We start from the raw sequence: 13,302 nt of genomic DNA on the forward strand, positions 1-13,302 counted from the left end.
AAAAGCAACAGAAGTTGACACAAAGTGCTGCACAATTCAGAAAAATAATTAAATCTGCTCTGTGTCTGTATGTTTTAGATCTTGCTGGTGTTCCACAGCCATCAAATGATATTCATACCATTTAATTATATAATAATATTATTCATAAACCATCATATTTACATGGAACTCCGAGTTACTTCAAAGAACGCCATGAAATTAACATGGTACCATGACCAAAAACATAATAAGTGGGTACTCTTTTTGTTTTTGTACGTGTTTTCTTATAAGTTTTGACAGACCCCTGAAGTAAACAAGTGGAAGAGATGAAACATGGTTTATGTAATACTTCGTACTACCGATAGGGGCATATTAAAAAGCCAAAACTTTAAAACCCAGAAGACAAACGAAAACGTGTGTACAGGCGACAGAAGACAGACCTTAGCAGTGTATTTCTGCTGGAGACGTGCAGTATTGATGGTTTAGTTCTATTGCAACACTGGTCACGTGATTCTCTCGGAGAAGGATCAAGTGTGGCCGCGAAGACACAAACTCCAGCCATATATTGAACTCGTAGCTGCATGTCGTCATTTATTTTGATCAGATGTTTAATACTGGAGTAGGATGGGCTGCTTTCACACCTGGCACTTTTTCAGACCTTAAGCGATTTCAGAGCTAGTATTGATGTTTTTTCTGTTTAATTTGTAACACAGTCTAGTTCAAATTAAAAGCTGGACGATCGCGGACTTTTTTTCTTAATCTTTCCTGATGTCGGACTGCAGTTCGTCGGGTTCAGATGAGGATTTGGACCCGGAGTCAGAGCTGCTGGACGAGCTGGGCGGCACGCTCAGCAAGGTAACCTAGATTACTGTAAAACATTACAGTTTTTACAACTTTTATTAGTGTTTAACAGTTATTAGACTTGGTGTTGTTGACGTTAAGTTTAGTGAGTTAACGTTACTTTCGTCTGTTTAAAGTCGCTGAAACGTTGCAGCTTTTTGATCGTTTTTTTGTTTTTGATTGCGCATGTTCTTCTACCCTACCAATGCCATCAGTAACATAAACTATGTCCGATTCCGAAACGACACGTTCTTTTGAAAATAATCTTTTCAATGAAACAGGTGAACCGGTTTTGTGACAATCGTTCTTAACGAACTGGACTGAATCGGTTCGAACGGTTTTTGAGCCAATAACTCATACGGGAATCATCGCTTTCAGACATGTCCAACTCCAACCTGCAAGTGTATCTGGGACAAAATCTGCAGAAATTAAAAATAAATATACTAATTGTAATAATAGGAAAATAAACAAAGGAATAATTGACTTGATAAAACACACATAATTCATTTTTATTCAATTTAGAAGCGTTTATTGTAAATGCAATTTATATTTAGGTTGTAATTGACTTTTGCTAATGTTTTATTTGGTGTTTCAAGAAATGTTGGAATGTTTTTAGAGCATGCAGTGACATACATTTTTCTTTTGTATTTGAGTTAGTGTCAACAATTAGCAAAGGGACTTGGCATCTTGGGGAATATTTTATTTTATATTTTATTTTTATAATTATTTAAATTTTTACATATCTATTTAAAAGAGTTAGTATACATGGCACCTATAAGTTGTGTTAAAAAATTATAGGCTACTGAATCAACCCATTCAATTGTTGCAAGTCACTGTTGAATAACGTAAATAAGTCACCATTATTGGGGGTAATTCATTACAAGTAACGTGAGTTACGTAAAAAGGATCAGTTACTTTTTTTCAAGTAACTAAACACATTAATCGCATACTCTCTTGGGTACTTATTTTGAATAAGTAATTACTTCACGACCACTAAAAAAGTACATTCTATATAGTATGAATGTGTATATTGTGAATGTAAATCGGATGCACTACATCTGCCATGTTGTCATTATCATGTGACCTTCCAGCGTCAGTTGCATTGCTTCACCTCCATTCAGCAACACTTGAGAATCCCGCCCGGAAAGTAGTAGGTCATCAGGGTACTTTTTGCCTACTCTTTTATGAATATTATGAAGTATGTAGAATGACATACTTCTTTTGTTACATACTGTTTTTCATCTAATACATAGTAGGGAAGTATGCGATTTCAGATGGAGCCATAGTCACAGCCTTAAACGTCATGCCCACTAACCATTGACTGAATGTCTGATGCATATGGCACACAAAATTGGAAACTAAGTTGTCATCTGATTGGTTGAATTCTACAGGAAGACGTGTGTGTCGCGTTCTTTAACGGTCCGGCTGGAAACAAAGATGCCGTGGCGTCAAACCCCCTCATGGAAAAAGAAAGCTGTTACTGTTTTCAACTGTGACAATGAGCGCTTAAGTGTGTAGTATGTAAAGTTTGCAGCATAGACTCTTTAAAATGCATCCAAGAGTTTTACACACTGGTCTGTTTTTGTAGGGACATCGACGTTACATTTTCACACCCCTAAACATGACGCGGAACGAAATTAACTGTGATTGGTTGCTTTACATGTCAATCAGATGGCTTCTGGGTGGTCCTTGCTATGGAGTCCAGACCTTCTGCCGTCAGTCTGAAGGTCTGGCTACGCGAGACTAAGTAACACATTACTTTTAAATTTACGACAAAATACCGTAGTTACTTTTGCAAATAAGTCACGCAAGTTACTTTGTACTTCCATTTACTGACAGCTCTCTTGTCTCCATGTTGAGAGAAATGGGGTGCAAAGGCGTTGTCTAAACATGATGGTTATTCTAGTTCCAGACTAAATGTGAGCATGCATTTACTCATCTCACTTGCACAAGAACAGATTCATAATTCCTCAGAATAAATAAAAACAGTCAAATGCAAACTCGGAATATTACACAAACCGGCAATAATTAAATATGTTAAATTACACAAATATACTTTGTGTAATCTCACTTTATTAAGCAATGTCTTTGCTGCTGACCATCAAGGATCCAATTCAAACATATGAATAAGCAAAAAGTTCTTTAGATAAAACTCACATTTGTGTTCTTTTGTTTTTTTGTATTATTGCTGAAGTAAGAGTGTTGAACTTTCTTCTCCTGTGTCCTATTCTTCTGTGATCCAGAATGGCAGCGCAGCTGAAATTTTTGTTTGAGCTGCACACAGAATTGTACTGGCTTGAATTTGCATTTATTCAACCTGAGGCTTATTCATTTCACTTTGGTTGTTAAAGGGTCTTAACATATGTCAAAAATAGATTTTTTATTTATTTTTTATTAAAAACAAACAAGCAAGCCCAGTCCACTTGAATTACTTTCCATAAAAAGTAACTAAGAAGTAACACAATTAGTTACTATTTTAAATATTCTAAGCAATATTGTAATGCATTTAAATGTAATTTTCCCAACACTGAAAGTCAACTCCTGAACTTTGAAGCCTTGAACCTTCATGGAGGATTAATCTTTATGTTGCAAGTGTGGAGTCGTGGAGTCATGCGGTGATAACAATAAGTCATGTGATATCAAGTATCTTAAACTCTTTTTGTCTACAGTGGACTAACTACATTCATGGATGGCAGGACCGCTGGATTGCACTGAAAGGCAATATTCTAAGTTACTACAGGTCAGCAGATGAGAAGGAATACGGCTGTAGAGGGTCCATCTGTCTCAGCAAGGCTGTCATCACGGTAAGGCTGATCTGAAGATCATCCTGTTATGTTTACTCTTTGATTATCAAAGGCTTATCTTGACTTCGCAGTGATATGAATTGCAAAGAGCTGATATGTACTACAGTCTGAAAATGTATGAGCAGTAATGCTTCCTGTTCATCATGCAGTGTTCATCCTCCATCTGCTATTGCCAGTGGGAAGCTGTCAAACTTGTTTTGGGGGTTTGAGTTTCTCTTGAACAGCCTGAGGGTGGACAAAGCAGAACATGAAGTTGAGTAGAAAGTACAAGGGTACTTCTCTGCTTGCTTTGGACAGACACATCCTAGTGTGATCCATACTAAACATCCTTCAAGACTATACCTGACTACTTTATGGAAATATCATGGCCTTAAAAGACAATTAATATGAAACAGATTATTGATATATTGACAAGGCCTGTCACAATCATGAATTTTGTGCAGACAATTAGTTGTCATACAGTAAATTGTGAATAACGGTTTATTACAGTTCTAGTGTAACCCTAATTGAAATCGTATATAATATAATAATAAAAAATTATATTAAAATAGGCCCATATGATTTACTTTAATGCTGTGAAAATGAGTACAATAATATAATGTAATATAATATAATGCAGTCTGATTTAACACACTAACCTACTTTACAACAGTGCTTTTTTTATAGGCCTATTCTTTGGCAAAATGTGATTGAAATTCAAACTGCACAATTGTTGCAGTTATCTCAAATATAACTGCAATCATTTACTTTTCAACATTGCCACTGTTATTGAACTAAATTGAATCAACATTGAACTCACTGACGAGCTGAATAATGACACCATTGTCTTCTGTAGAGCTGCTTAATGGCTGACATTAAAGTAATTTCATAATTGATCAACTTTGTAACATTAATTTATTTTCCCATTTATTACTATGAAGCTGCTTTGGATATGTGATTTGACTTATCAGAGGTTGTGTTCTATACAAACAGATGAATTTCAATTGTTTGTTGTCAGAAAGATCATATTTTCTGCCCAAAGCAATTTATTTAATGTATTCCCATAAAAGTAAAGTAAACATGGAGTTAAAATGATCTAGCCTTTATCCCAATCTTGTTTAAATAAATAAAATATTGGTGTACTTTATATTGCTGTATGTCTGTGAGCTGGACTGTTGCCTGTTGTGCAGGTCGTTCAAGTGCAGATGTCTCGGCAGTAAGGCTACAAGGAAATGTCCAACAAAGCTGCATTGTAATATGTATTTAGGTTGACGCACTATTGCTACATTGTTCTGGTATTGAGTGAATTGAGGTAATCTTGAGGATTAGAACAGGGTGAGCAGAACCGCAGGAACGTCCTGTGACGGACAGTGCATATCACATATCGCATTGTGAAAAGGGTGATAGGAGCAGTTCTCGCTTTGCCTGTTCCAATAAAATGGGCATGTGTAAAAAAAGAAAACCCTGTGCTCTTAGATTCACAATGCTCATGGCCCAGGTGGCTTCATGTTGTTTATTAGGGGATGTTCTTTGGTCTGGAAAAAGGGAACTTGTCTGAAGGGTCACTGTTAAAAATCATGGGCTGTTTGGATGTAGGTCAAGATCTCAAAAGATTGTTGTAGAACAGGTTTGATCTTCTGGCCGCATGAATCTCTACAAACTGCCTGTGAAACCCTGAAAGTCTTTGAAGCCGGTCTGGTCCCAGAGTCCCCTCTGGAATGTCTGCGTTCTGTTGGTTTCGGTGTGTTTTTTGGTAGAAGGAGAAAACAGAGATGATCTGATGTGAACAGATGTTCCTCGAGCACTGACTGAATTTGATCAGTGCACCACTCAGGGTTTGAGTTGATATTAATTTGTGCTAGTGTTTCAGTTGTCTTCAATAATGGAACTGACAGTCAGATGTCATTGTACGTAAGTGTTCAGTGCAACGTATTAGCAGTTAAACCTTGAATTGTTGACTCATTTAGGTTCATTAGCTAAAACTAAGAACAAAATGACAGTCTGGCAAAAGAATGGATTGGTAAAGTTCTACTTTATGGATAATTTGTGCACTACTTAAAGCTTGTTTTGAGGTAGCTAGTAGCTAGCAGTTTTTGTTTTACTGTTAAAGTGGTCTGAAAATGTTTGAGGTCTACTGACCTATTCAATAAATGCAAATATATGATGTGGTGGCAGCGAGTTGTTTATCAGGAACAGCAGGAAAAGGCGCTCCAAAAACAATGGCAGAGAGAATGGAAGGTTTATGGCCCATGTTTAATCCAAACATGTTCATTGTTTTGATCTGTTCTTGTTTTTGATGCTTTCTCTTTCAGCCACATGAGTTTGATGAATGCCGGTTTGACATCAGTGTGAACGACAGCATCTGGTACCTGAGGGCTGAACATCCTTTGCTCCGGCAGCAGTGGATCGATACCATCGAACTTCACAAGGTGAGTCCCTCAGAAGCAGCGAGATAAACTGCTCCAGCTCCAGTGTCTTACCTTCCTAGTGAGTGATCATGTTTGTGTTGCAGAACCTGAATGGGTGTTTTATTTCCTTTGTTGAGGAATGGAGGGTGTTTGAGGCACTGTGCAGTGGAATGTGTCCTGCATGCCTCTTTTTCTTTTTCTTTTTCTTTTTTTGGCTATCATTTCCTTGTGCTGTCATTTGAGTCCTTTCTAGAGGATTCGGTTTTAATTCAAATTTGTGTTTTTCATAGTATGTACTGAATTTGAAAAGGAATTTCCGTCTCGGTTATTAATTAAGTTAAGTATGCAGGTGTGGTAGATCAATGACGTGATGCTTATTTTTGGCATATCTATTCATTTATTCAAATGCAATTCACACATATATACTTGGATAAACCTTGACTTTGAGCAAGGTTTTAACTTCTGAAATCAAATTATTATTATTTTTTTTGTTGTTGTTGTTGAAAAAATTCAAGATGTCAGGGTGACACAACTATCCTGATATTGTAATAAAGAAAAAAACCTCAAAAGAATGAAATAAGAAAGTAAGTAGTTTAGCATAATCCTTTATTACTATTAATCAGGTTAATCAGGAAAGGTTAGTTCAAGTTGTAAAAGATGTTGTGTGCTATGACTCCTAAAAAAATTGGTTTGGGTTTATAAATTAATTCTTTAAAATATACATTTTTAAATATGTATTTGGAAATAATTAAAATGTGTATACTCCTATATATTGAATTTATAAAGAACATTTTATTACTTAGTCTTCACCGACAAGAATACATTTCTAAGAACTTAACATGTGTTTGCTTAAACTATATTTTCTCTTCTTTATCACATGCACGCTTATGTGCCTTTGACTGTAGTCTAATGCATCCCTGTACATACTGCACCTGCCATGTTGGCATTGTCCTTTGACCTATTACATACTAACAGCAACTGCAAAAATAATGTACTTGTGTCTTGTCCAACATTTTCTTAGTACCTATTGTTTGCTTACTGTATCATTACTCATTCGACATACTGTACTTTTTTACATGCTATTTGCCAGGGAAGTACGAACCTATGAGATTGTTTTAGCTCATCTATCCGAGTGACACATTGGTTATGATTCTTTTGCATGAGGAGGAACAAGATATTTATTGTGTCTGGCATTGGTTTGCGGTGACGTACCATGGGACCGATTTACAATGGCAGTGTCTTGAGGAATGTGCTGATTTGAATGACTCTCACATGTGCGGTGGAGTTGAACTCAATAAAAGGAGTGGAGCTGTTACTACACAGCTGGTGTTTTGATCCAGGAAAGGGTGTGTGTGTGTACAGTTGTGTTTTCAGGCAGCTATTTAGTAGGTAGATTTATTGAGAAGTATCATAATGTTTGACTTTTGTGTGATGAGAAGAGTCTGTAAGAGAAACAATATTAAGTTCTTTGCTTGTTTTGAAGGTCATAAAAGCATAAACTGAAGCTTTGAGGAGTTATGAGAACTTAACAGTGAGTTTGGTTGTTAAATGACCTTTTGGGAACATTGTAATATTAGTAAAGTCACCTTTATTTATATAGCGCTTTATACAATACAGATTGTTTCAAAGCATTACTAAACAAACAGCAGAAATCTAATGCAAATGTTCTCTGGCAGTTTTACACTCACGGCCACTTCTGTCATCTGCTGGTGAAGAGTGCTATTGCAGTTTTGTCATGTGACTAAAAAGCTCTTTTACAACTCCAGGCGGGAGCCTTTCTGGTCTCTTGAAAGAGAATCATTCACTCAAAAATGAAAATTAAACGAGTCATCATTTATTCAAACTCTCGTCCCAGTTTCTTTTTCCCTTTCTTCAGTTGCACACACTTCGGTTGCCATATTTTTGTCCCGTGCTGTTTATCGCTATGTCAATTATTGCAATTTCTAGAGTGAATCCCACATTTATGTCCCGCACTTCTGAAACTTTGCAGCATGTAATTGGCCATTGGTCCTTTTATCAGCATGAAGAAATCAGTGGATTACACAGCCTCGAAAGCACACAAAGAGCGCTCCCTTTATAATCACTAAAAGCTGTCACTCATCTCAGTTCATTGTAAACTTACAAAGTTCTGTTATAATCAATGAAGCTGTCTACACTGCACAATCTCTTATTTGCATTGTGTCTACACTTTGTTTGATAATGAGAGGATTCGTGAGCTTGCAGAACTCTGCACTGAACAAAAACTTGTTTTGAGCGGTGAGTGTATACAAAATTAAACACCTAATTGGCCATTGCGTTGGAGAGAAGTGGTCGACGGATATTGGTTTTTTGATTGCCGATATCTTAAAGAGCAGGGTGGCCGATGACAGATATAAAGCCTGTATACATTTTATTTATTTATTTGAATTAATATTTAATAAATTATAAATGAATAAATTAATTTAAAATAAATCTCTAAATTAAACAGACTTACTTTAAATGGCAACTTATTTGTATTACAGTATTTTTCACATATAAAAATATTAATAAAAAGGAAGTAAACTCTGTAACCAACAGGGCACTGTTTTCTGCGCACTGGAAATCTCTTTATAAAAAAAATTTAAAAAAAGACAAGGTGGCTAATTTTACATACAGAACAGAGTGAAAATAGGACATAGTGGGCAACTGAATATAGGGCAGCATAGTTTGAAATCAAGGGTTTAAAGTTTGTCAAGTGTGGCTGAACTCTCCTGTCTGCATTCACTTCGAGTAACTAGTTCATGCAGGCTACAAATGCACACTTCTGCAAGGTTTGTGAAATTAAATGTTCATTAGATATTCAAAGATTTGTTTATGCGTATTTGCTGAATGCTGACGGTAAATAAGAAAGTATTATAGTGTTTGTCTTTCTGTTACTAATGATGTAATGGCAAACGCTAATACTTTTTCGAATACAGTTTTACTTTCTTCCATCTAGTAACGTATTAGACAAAACTGTTAAACCGAGACCGTAACTAATGAAGATAGAGAATGATAGGGCTGTGTGCTCAGGCATTCTCAGCGCCATCAAAATAAAGGTCCCGCTTCCAACACATTGGACAAACAGAAAAACTTATCGGCCGATGACGATATTTAAAAAATGCCAAACATCGGCCAATATATCGGCCATGGTGATGTATCAGTCGACCACTATTCGAGAGATTAACAGATATGTCTGTGATTGGCTACATTGCTCACCGCTGCAAAAACAAATTGCAAATGGATTGTAAATGGAAACATTTGACGTTCTCTAGAGCGCTTGCTCTGAGCGTTTTGCAAATCTGTTTCGCCCATGTATAATACAAAATCAACTTTGCGGGGCCCCCCGCAAATGCCACTGGTTACCAAGAATTCTGCAATTGACTTACAGCGAATTAGTGTGTCAAAGATTTTGTGAGCGTAGTGCAAATGATGCTGCATTTGTGTGACTTATACAGCCACATAATTGTATGTGTGGTATATGTGGTAGTTGATACCACATAAAATACAATATTTAAAGGCTTACTCGTGTCAATCTATCTTCCGAAAATCTGTTATCTAAACAAAAACTGACCTGAATAATCAGGTTTTTTTTGACCTGCCTCTTCTTTCTGATCTGTGCAGCTTCAAATCTAAAAATGCTATTTGAATCACCGTTCCCCTAACAGAAGAGCACATTAGTAGAGAGGCTGTTGGCACTCAGGTCAGCGTTGTTTATCGCGACTCTCCGTTCATCGAGGTGAGCGTGTGTGTGTAGTGTGTTGCGTGGGTGATGCAGGCTGGGGCGGATAGGCGTTTTCCGCTCGCAGTCGTCCAGCTGCATGTATAATTCATGAGTATATTCAGTCGCATGAAGAGGCTGCTTTGAAAGCCCTGCCCAGCAAGAAGACCTCTGAACCAAAATACAGGGGCTTGATTGGAACTCAATGGTTTTAGGTGTTGGTGCAGTCCTTAAATGCATTGGTCCACTTTAAGATGAGCGCTGAGATGAGGAGTACAGCACAAGAGACCGAGACGAGAGCACACGCCCAGCAGGATCTGAGATCTCCTTAAACACACACGCTCACACATTCACTTACACATTCATGCTGCTGGATTAGATGCGGCCAAAGTGACGGCAGGAATTCTGGATGATTTATGTTGGTTTTATTGCAGTTAGGTGAGTGGAGTGTGTGCGGCAGCTCTGGGAGTTTCAGTTTTTGTATGATTTGCCATCTCTCTTTCTCTCTCACTCTCCTCCACATGCTTTGCAGACCCACACACAATCTCTCTGGTTTTATATTGCCTCAGAAACCCACCTCACATAATTTCTTCACATCATTGCGAACGCTTGTCTCCTCCTTCGTTCCTGCTTGACCATGTGCTGCTGAAATAGTCTGCAGTCAGTGCACTGGGAATTCTGGGAGTGTCCAGCAAGGGAACTGGGAATTTTTGGAGTGTCCGAGCGAAAACTGAGAATCCTTGGATTGTCTAGAGAGAGAACTTGGAATCATAGGAGTGTCCGGATAGAGAACTGGGAATTCTTGGAGTGTCTGGAGAAAGAACTGAGAATTCTGTGACCGCCTTGAGAAGGAGCGCTTTTGGGAGCATCTGAAAAGAGTAGTGGTCATGCTGGGGCCAAGTACTCAGGACTGCAGCAGTGCCTTGTCCTGCTTTGGCTGCTGGAATGGGCAAATGGTGGGCTTTAGCACATTAGCATTTTAACTCATGTCATTTAGGCTACTTTTCACCATCCTGCACTCTTACTCAACCATTCATCATGTTTTCATGACCAGCGACATGATTTTGCTGGGGAATTCAATTACAGTAATCATTTCCATTATTCATTGATTGGGACGAAGCAAGACTGAAGCAGGTTATGCCCAGCTTTTCCTGAAATTGTTTTAAGGATGATCCATAGTTTCATTTAACAATCTGCCAATCTATCATTGGCTATTAGTTAAAGTACTTTAATTAAATCTTCCACAAGCCAAGTGTCAACAGTTTTACAGTGCACTCATGGAAGGACTGAAGCGAAGGCTTTTGCTGTGGCAGTGTCTTCTGACCAAATAAAATAGTTATGCGAGTACTGATTGCACTTAATGGGACTTTTTACACAATTGTTCAAAGGTTTGGGGTCGGTAAGATTTTTAAATGTTTTTGAAATAAGATCTGCATTTATTTTATATATTACAATTTACTATTTTATCTTATCTTATCTTATCTTATCTTATCTTCAACTTTTTTTTCATCAACTTTTCATCAACTTTTTTTTTTTTTTTTTTATCAAAGCTTTTCATCAACTTTTTTTGATGAATGGAACTATTAAAGTTCTTTTCATCAAAGAATCCTGTAAAAATGTATCATGGTTTCCACAAAAACATAAAGCAGCACAACTGTTTTCAACATTGATAATAATAAGAAATGTTTCTTGAGCACCAAATCAGCATGTAAGAATGATTCCTGAAGTATCATGTGACACTGAAGACTGGAGTAATGATGCTGAAAATTCAGCTTTGCCATTTTAAAACATTAAAATAGAAAACAATTATTTTAAATTGTATTAATATTTCACAATATTACTGTTTTTATTGTATTTTTGACCAAATAAATGCATCCTAGGTGAGCATAACAGACTTATTTCAAAAACATTTAAAAAAGCTTACCAACTGGTAGTTTATATTGTTCCAAATATCCTTTCTTATCCTTAGAATTATTAGGGTTGAGAATTGAGATTTTTTTCTTTTTTTTTATCCATTCTAAACCTTTATAAATTCTTAACTTTATGATGTTTCATAATTCATTCCTTTAACATTTTTGGAACGCCTGTGTTCCTCCTGCTTTCCTGTGAATTATTTTGCACACATTCAATTCATTGTGAATATACAAATCTTACTTTGGTAAAGCTAAGCTCATAATAATAAGGTAGATGCTACTGAGTAACTAATTATTTATTTAAGCTTCAAGCTACAAGTAATTCAGTCTTAAATAAAATATCAGATGTGACTCTCATCCAACTATCATTCATCATTTGATAACTGGCGATTTTAAGCATTGATCCTAAAAGCTGCTTTACTTCTTTGCAAGTCTCAGAAATGTTCAGTCTGTCTCAGTTCTGTCTTTTTCACTGCACAGCTTCGACCATGACACCTCACTGCCCCATGATTCAATTTAATGCTATTTTTAAACAAGTGTGAAGTTACCTAGTTGTTTTTTTGTGTGCAGGCTGAGTCAGGCTATGGGTCTGAGAGCAGTCTCCGCCGCCATGGTTCCCTACTGTCCCTCACCTCTGCCGCCAGTGGCCTCTCCACCACCTCCGCGTCCTCCTTCAAGGTGAGAATCAGCCTCTGCCTCCACAGTCCCAGCTCATGCAACATCTCATGTAGTTTCAATTGAATGTTCATTTGCAAACTGTTGAACAGAAGGGATACAGTCTGCGGGAAAAGCTAGCAGAGATGGAGACCTTCCGGGACATTCTCTGCAGACAGGTGGACACACTGCAGAGGTGCTTTGACAACTGCGCAGATGCTGACAGTAAAGATGAGCTTCGCAGGGACAAAGGTGAGGAAAACGGTTATGATACAGGGAGTTTTATCTTGCTGAGGGGCCAGCTTGGCGTCAGACAGGAGAAAACTTCCCATTCAAACTCCTTTCGTATTTAGAGGAGTGCCATTTTATATTGTGCGTTTAATAACTTTACTCTACAGGGATAGTTCACCTAAAATAGAAAAATGTCATTAATGTTGTTCTTTGAAACACAAATGAAGATTGTTTTCTGTCCCTCCAGTAAAAGTCCACGCAAACAAAACTTGAATGCTTCGTCCTTTATCAAATATGGTAAACGGAAGCTCAGTCATGCCTGCTTGATTTGTAAGAACCAATGAGGTTGTTTCTCATGCGCCAAGCAAGCAGGGTTTAACTTCAGTTTAACATATTTTATATGCTCTATGGTGTGTTGATCAGGCTTATGTGAATATGTGAAATATTTGTTCATCAGACAAGGCAATCGTGTGTCTTCAGGAGACTTGGATTAAACTATTTGACTCATAGATTTATTTTACGATGTGTTTTTTTTACTTTTTAATGTGTGAAAGTTTTGGTTACATGAGGCTGAGAGAATATAAAAAATATCTTTGAACAAAGGTCTTATGGGTTTGGAACGGCATTGGGGTTAGTAAAAGTTGGCGGTATTCTCATGTTTGTGTGATCCTTCCCTTTAAATGGATGAGTGCACATTAAAATTGCTTGAATTGTTTGTTTGTTGTAACTCTGCTAAAAAAGGGTGCTTTTTTTTTTCTTGCAGTATCTGATGATGA

At 37.1% G+C, this 13,302-nt stretch overlaps 1 protein-coding gene across 1 annotated transcript in view; it reads left to right on the top strand.

The window, feature by feature from the left end:
- Window positions 1-376: 376 nt before the first annotated feature.
- Window positions 377-13,302, top strand: part of cert1a (ceramide transporter 1a) — a 29,912-nt gene continuing 16,986 nt past the window's right edge. Inside the window, exons 1-5 of the mRNA XM_084113565.1 lie at window positions 377-834; window positions 3,489-3,623; window positions 5,915-6,031; window positions 12,212-12,319; window positions 12,409-12,640. Coding sequence (XP_083969691.1) covers window positions 748-834; window positions 3,489-3,623; window positions 5,915-6,031; window positions 12,212-12,319; window positions 12,409-12,640 — 679 coding nt within the window. The 5' untranslated portion in view covers window positions 377-747. The remainder of the gene's footprint in view (window positions 835-3,488; window positions 3,624-5,914; window positions 6,032-12,211; window positions 12,320-12,408; window positions 12,641-13,302) is intronic.

This window comes from Abramis brama, assembly GCF_963993115.1.
Source record: "Abramis brama genome assembly, chromosome: 5".
Taxonomy (NCBI): Eukaryota; Metazoa; Chordata; class Actinopteri; order Cypriniformes; family Leuciscidae; genus Abramis; species Abramis brama.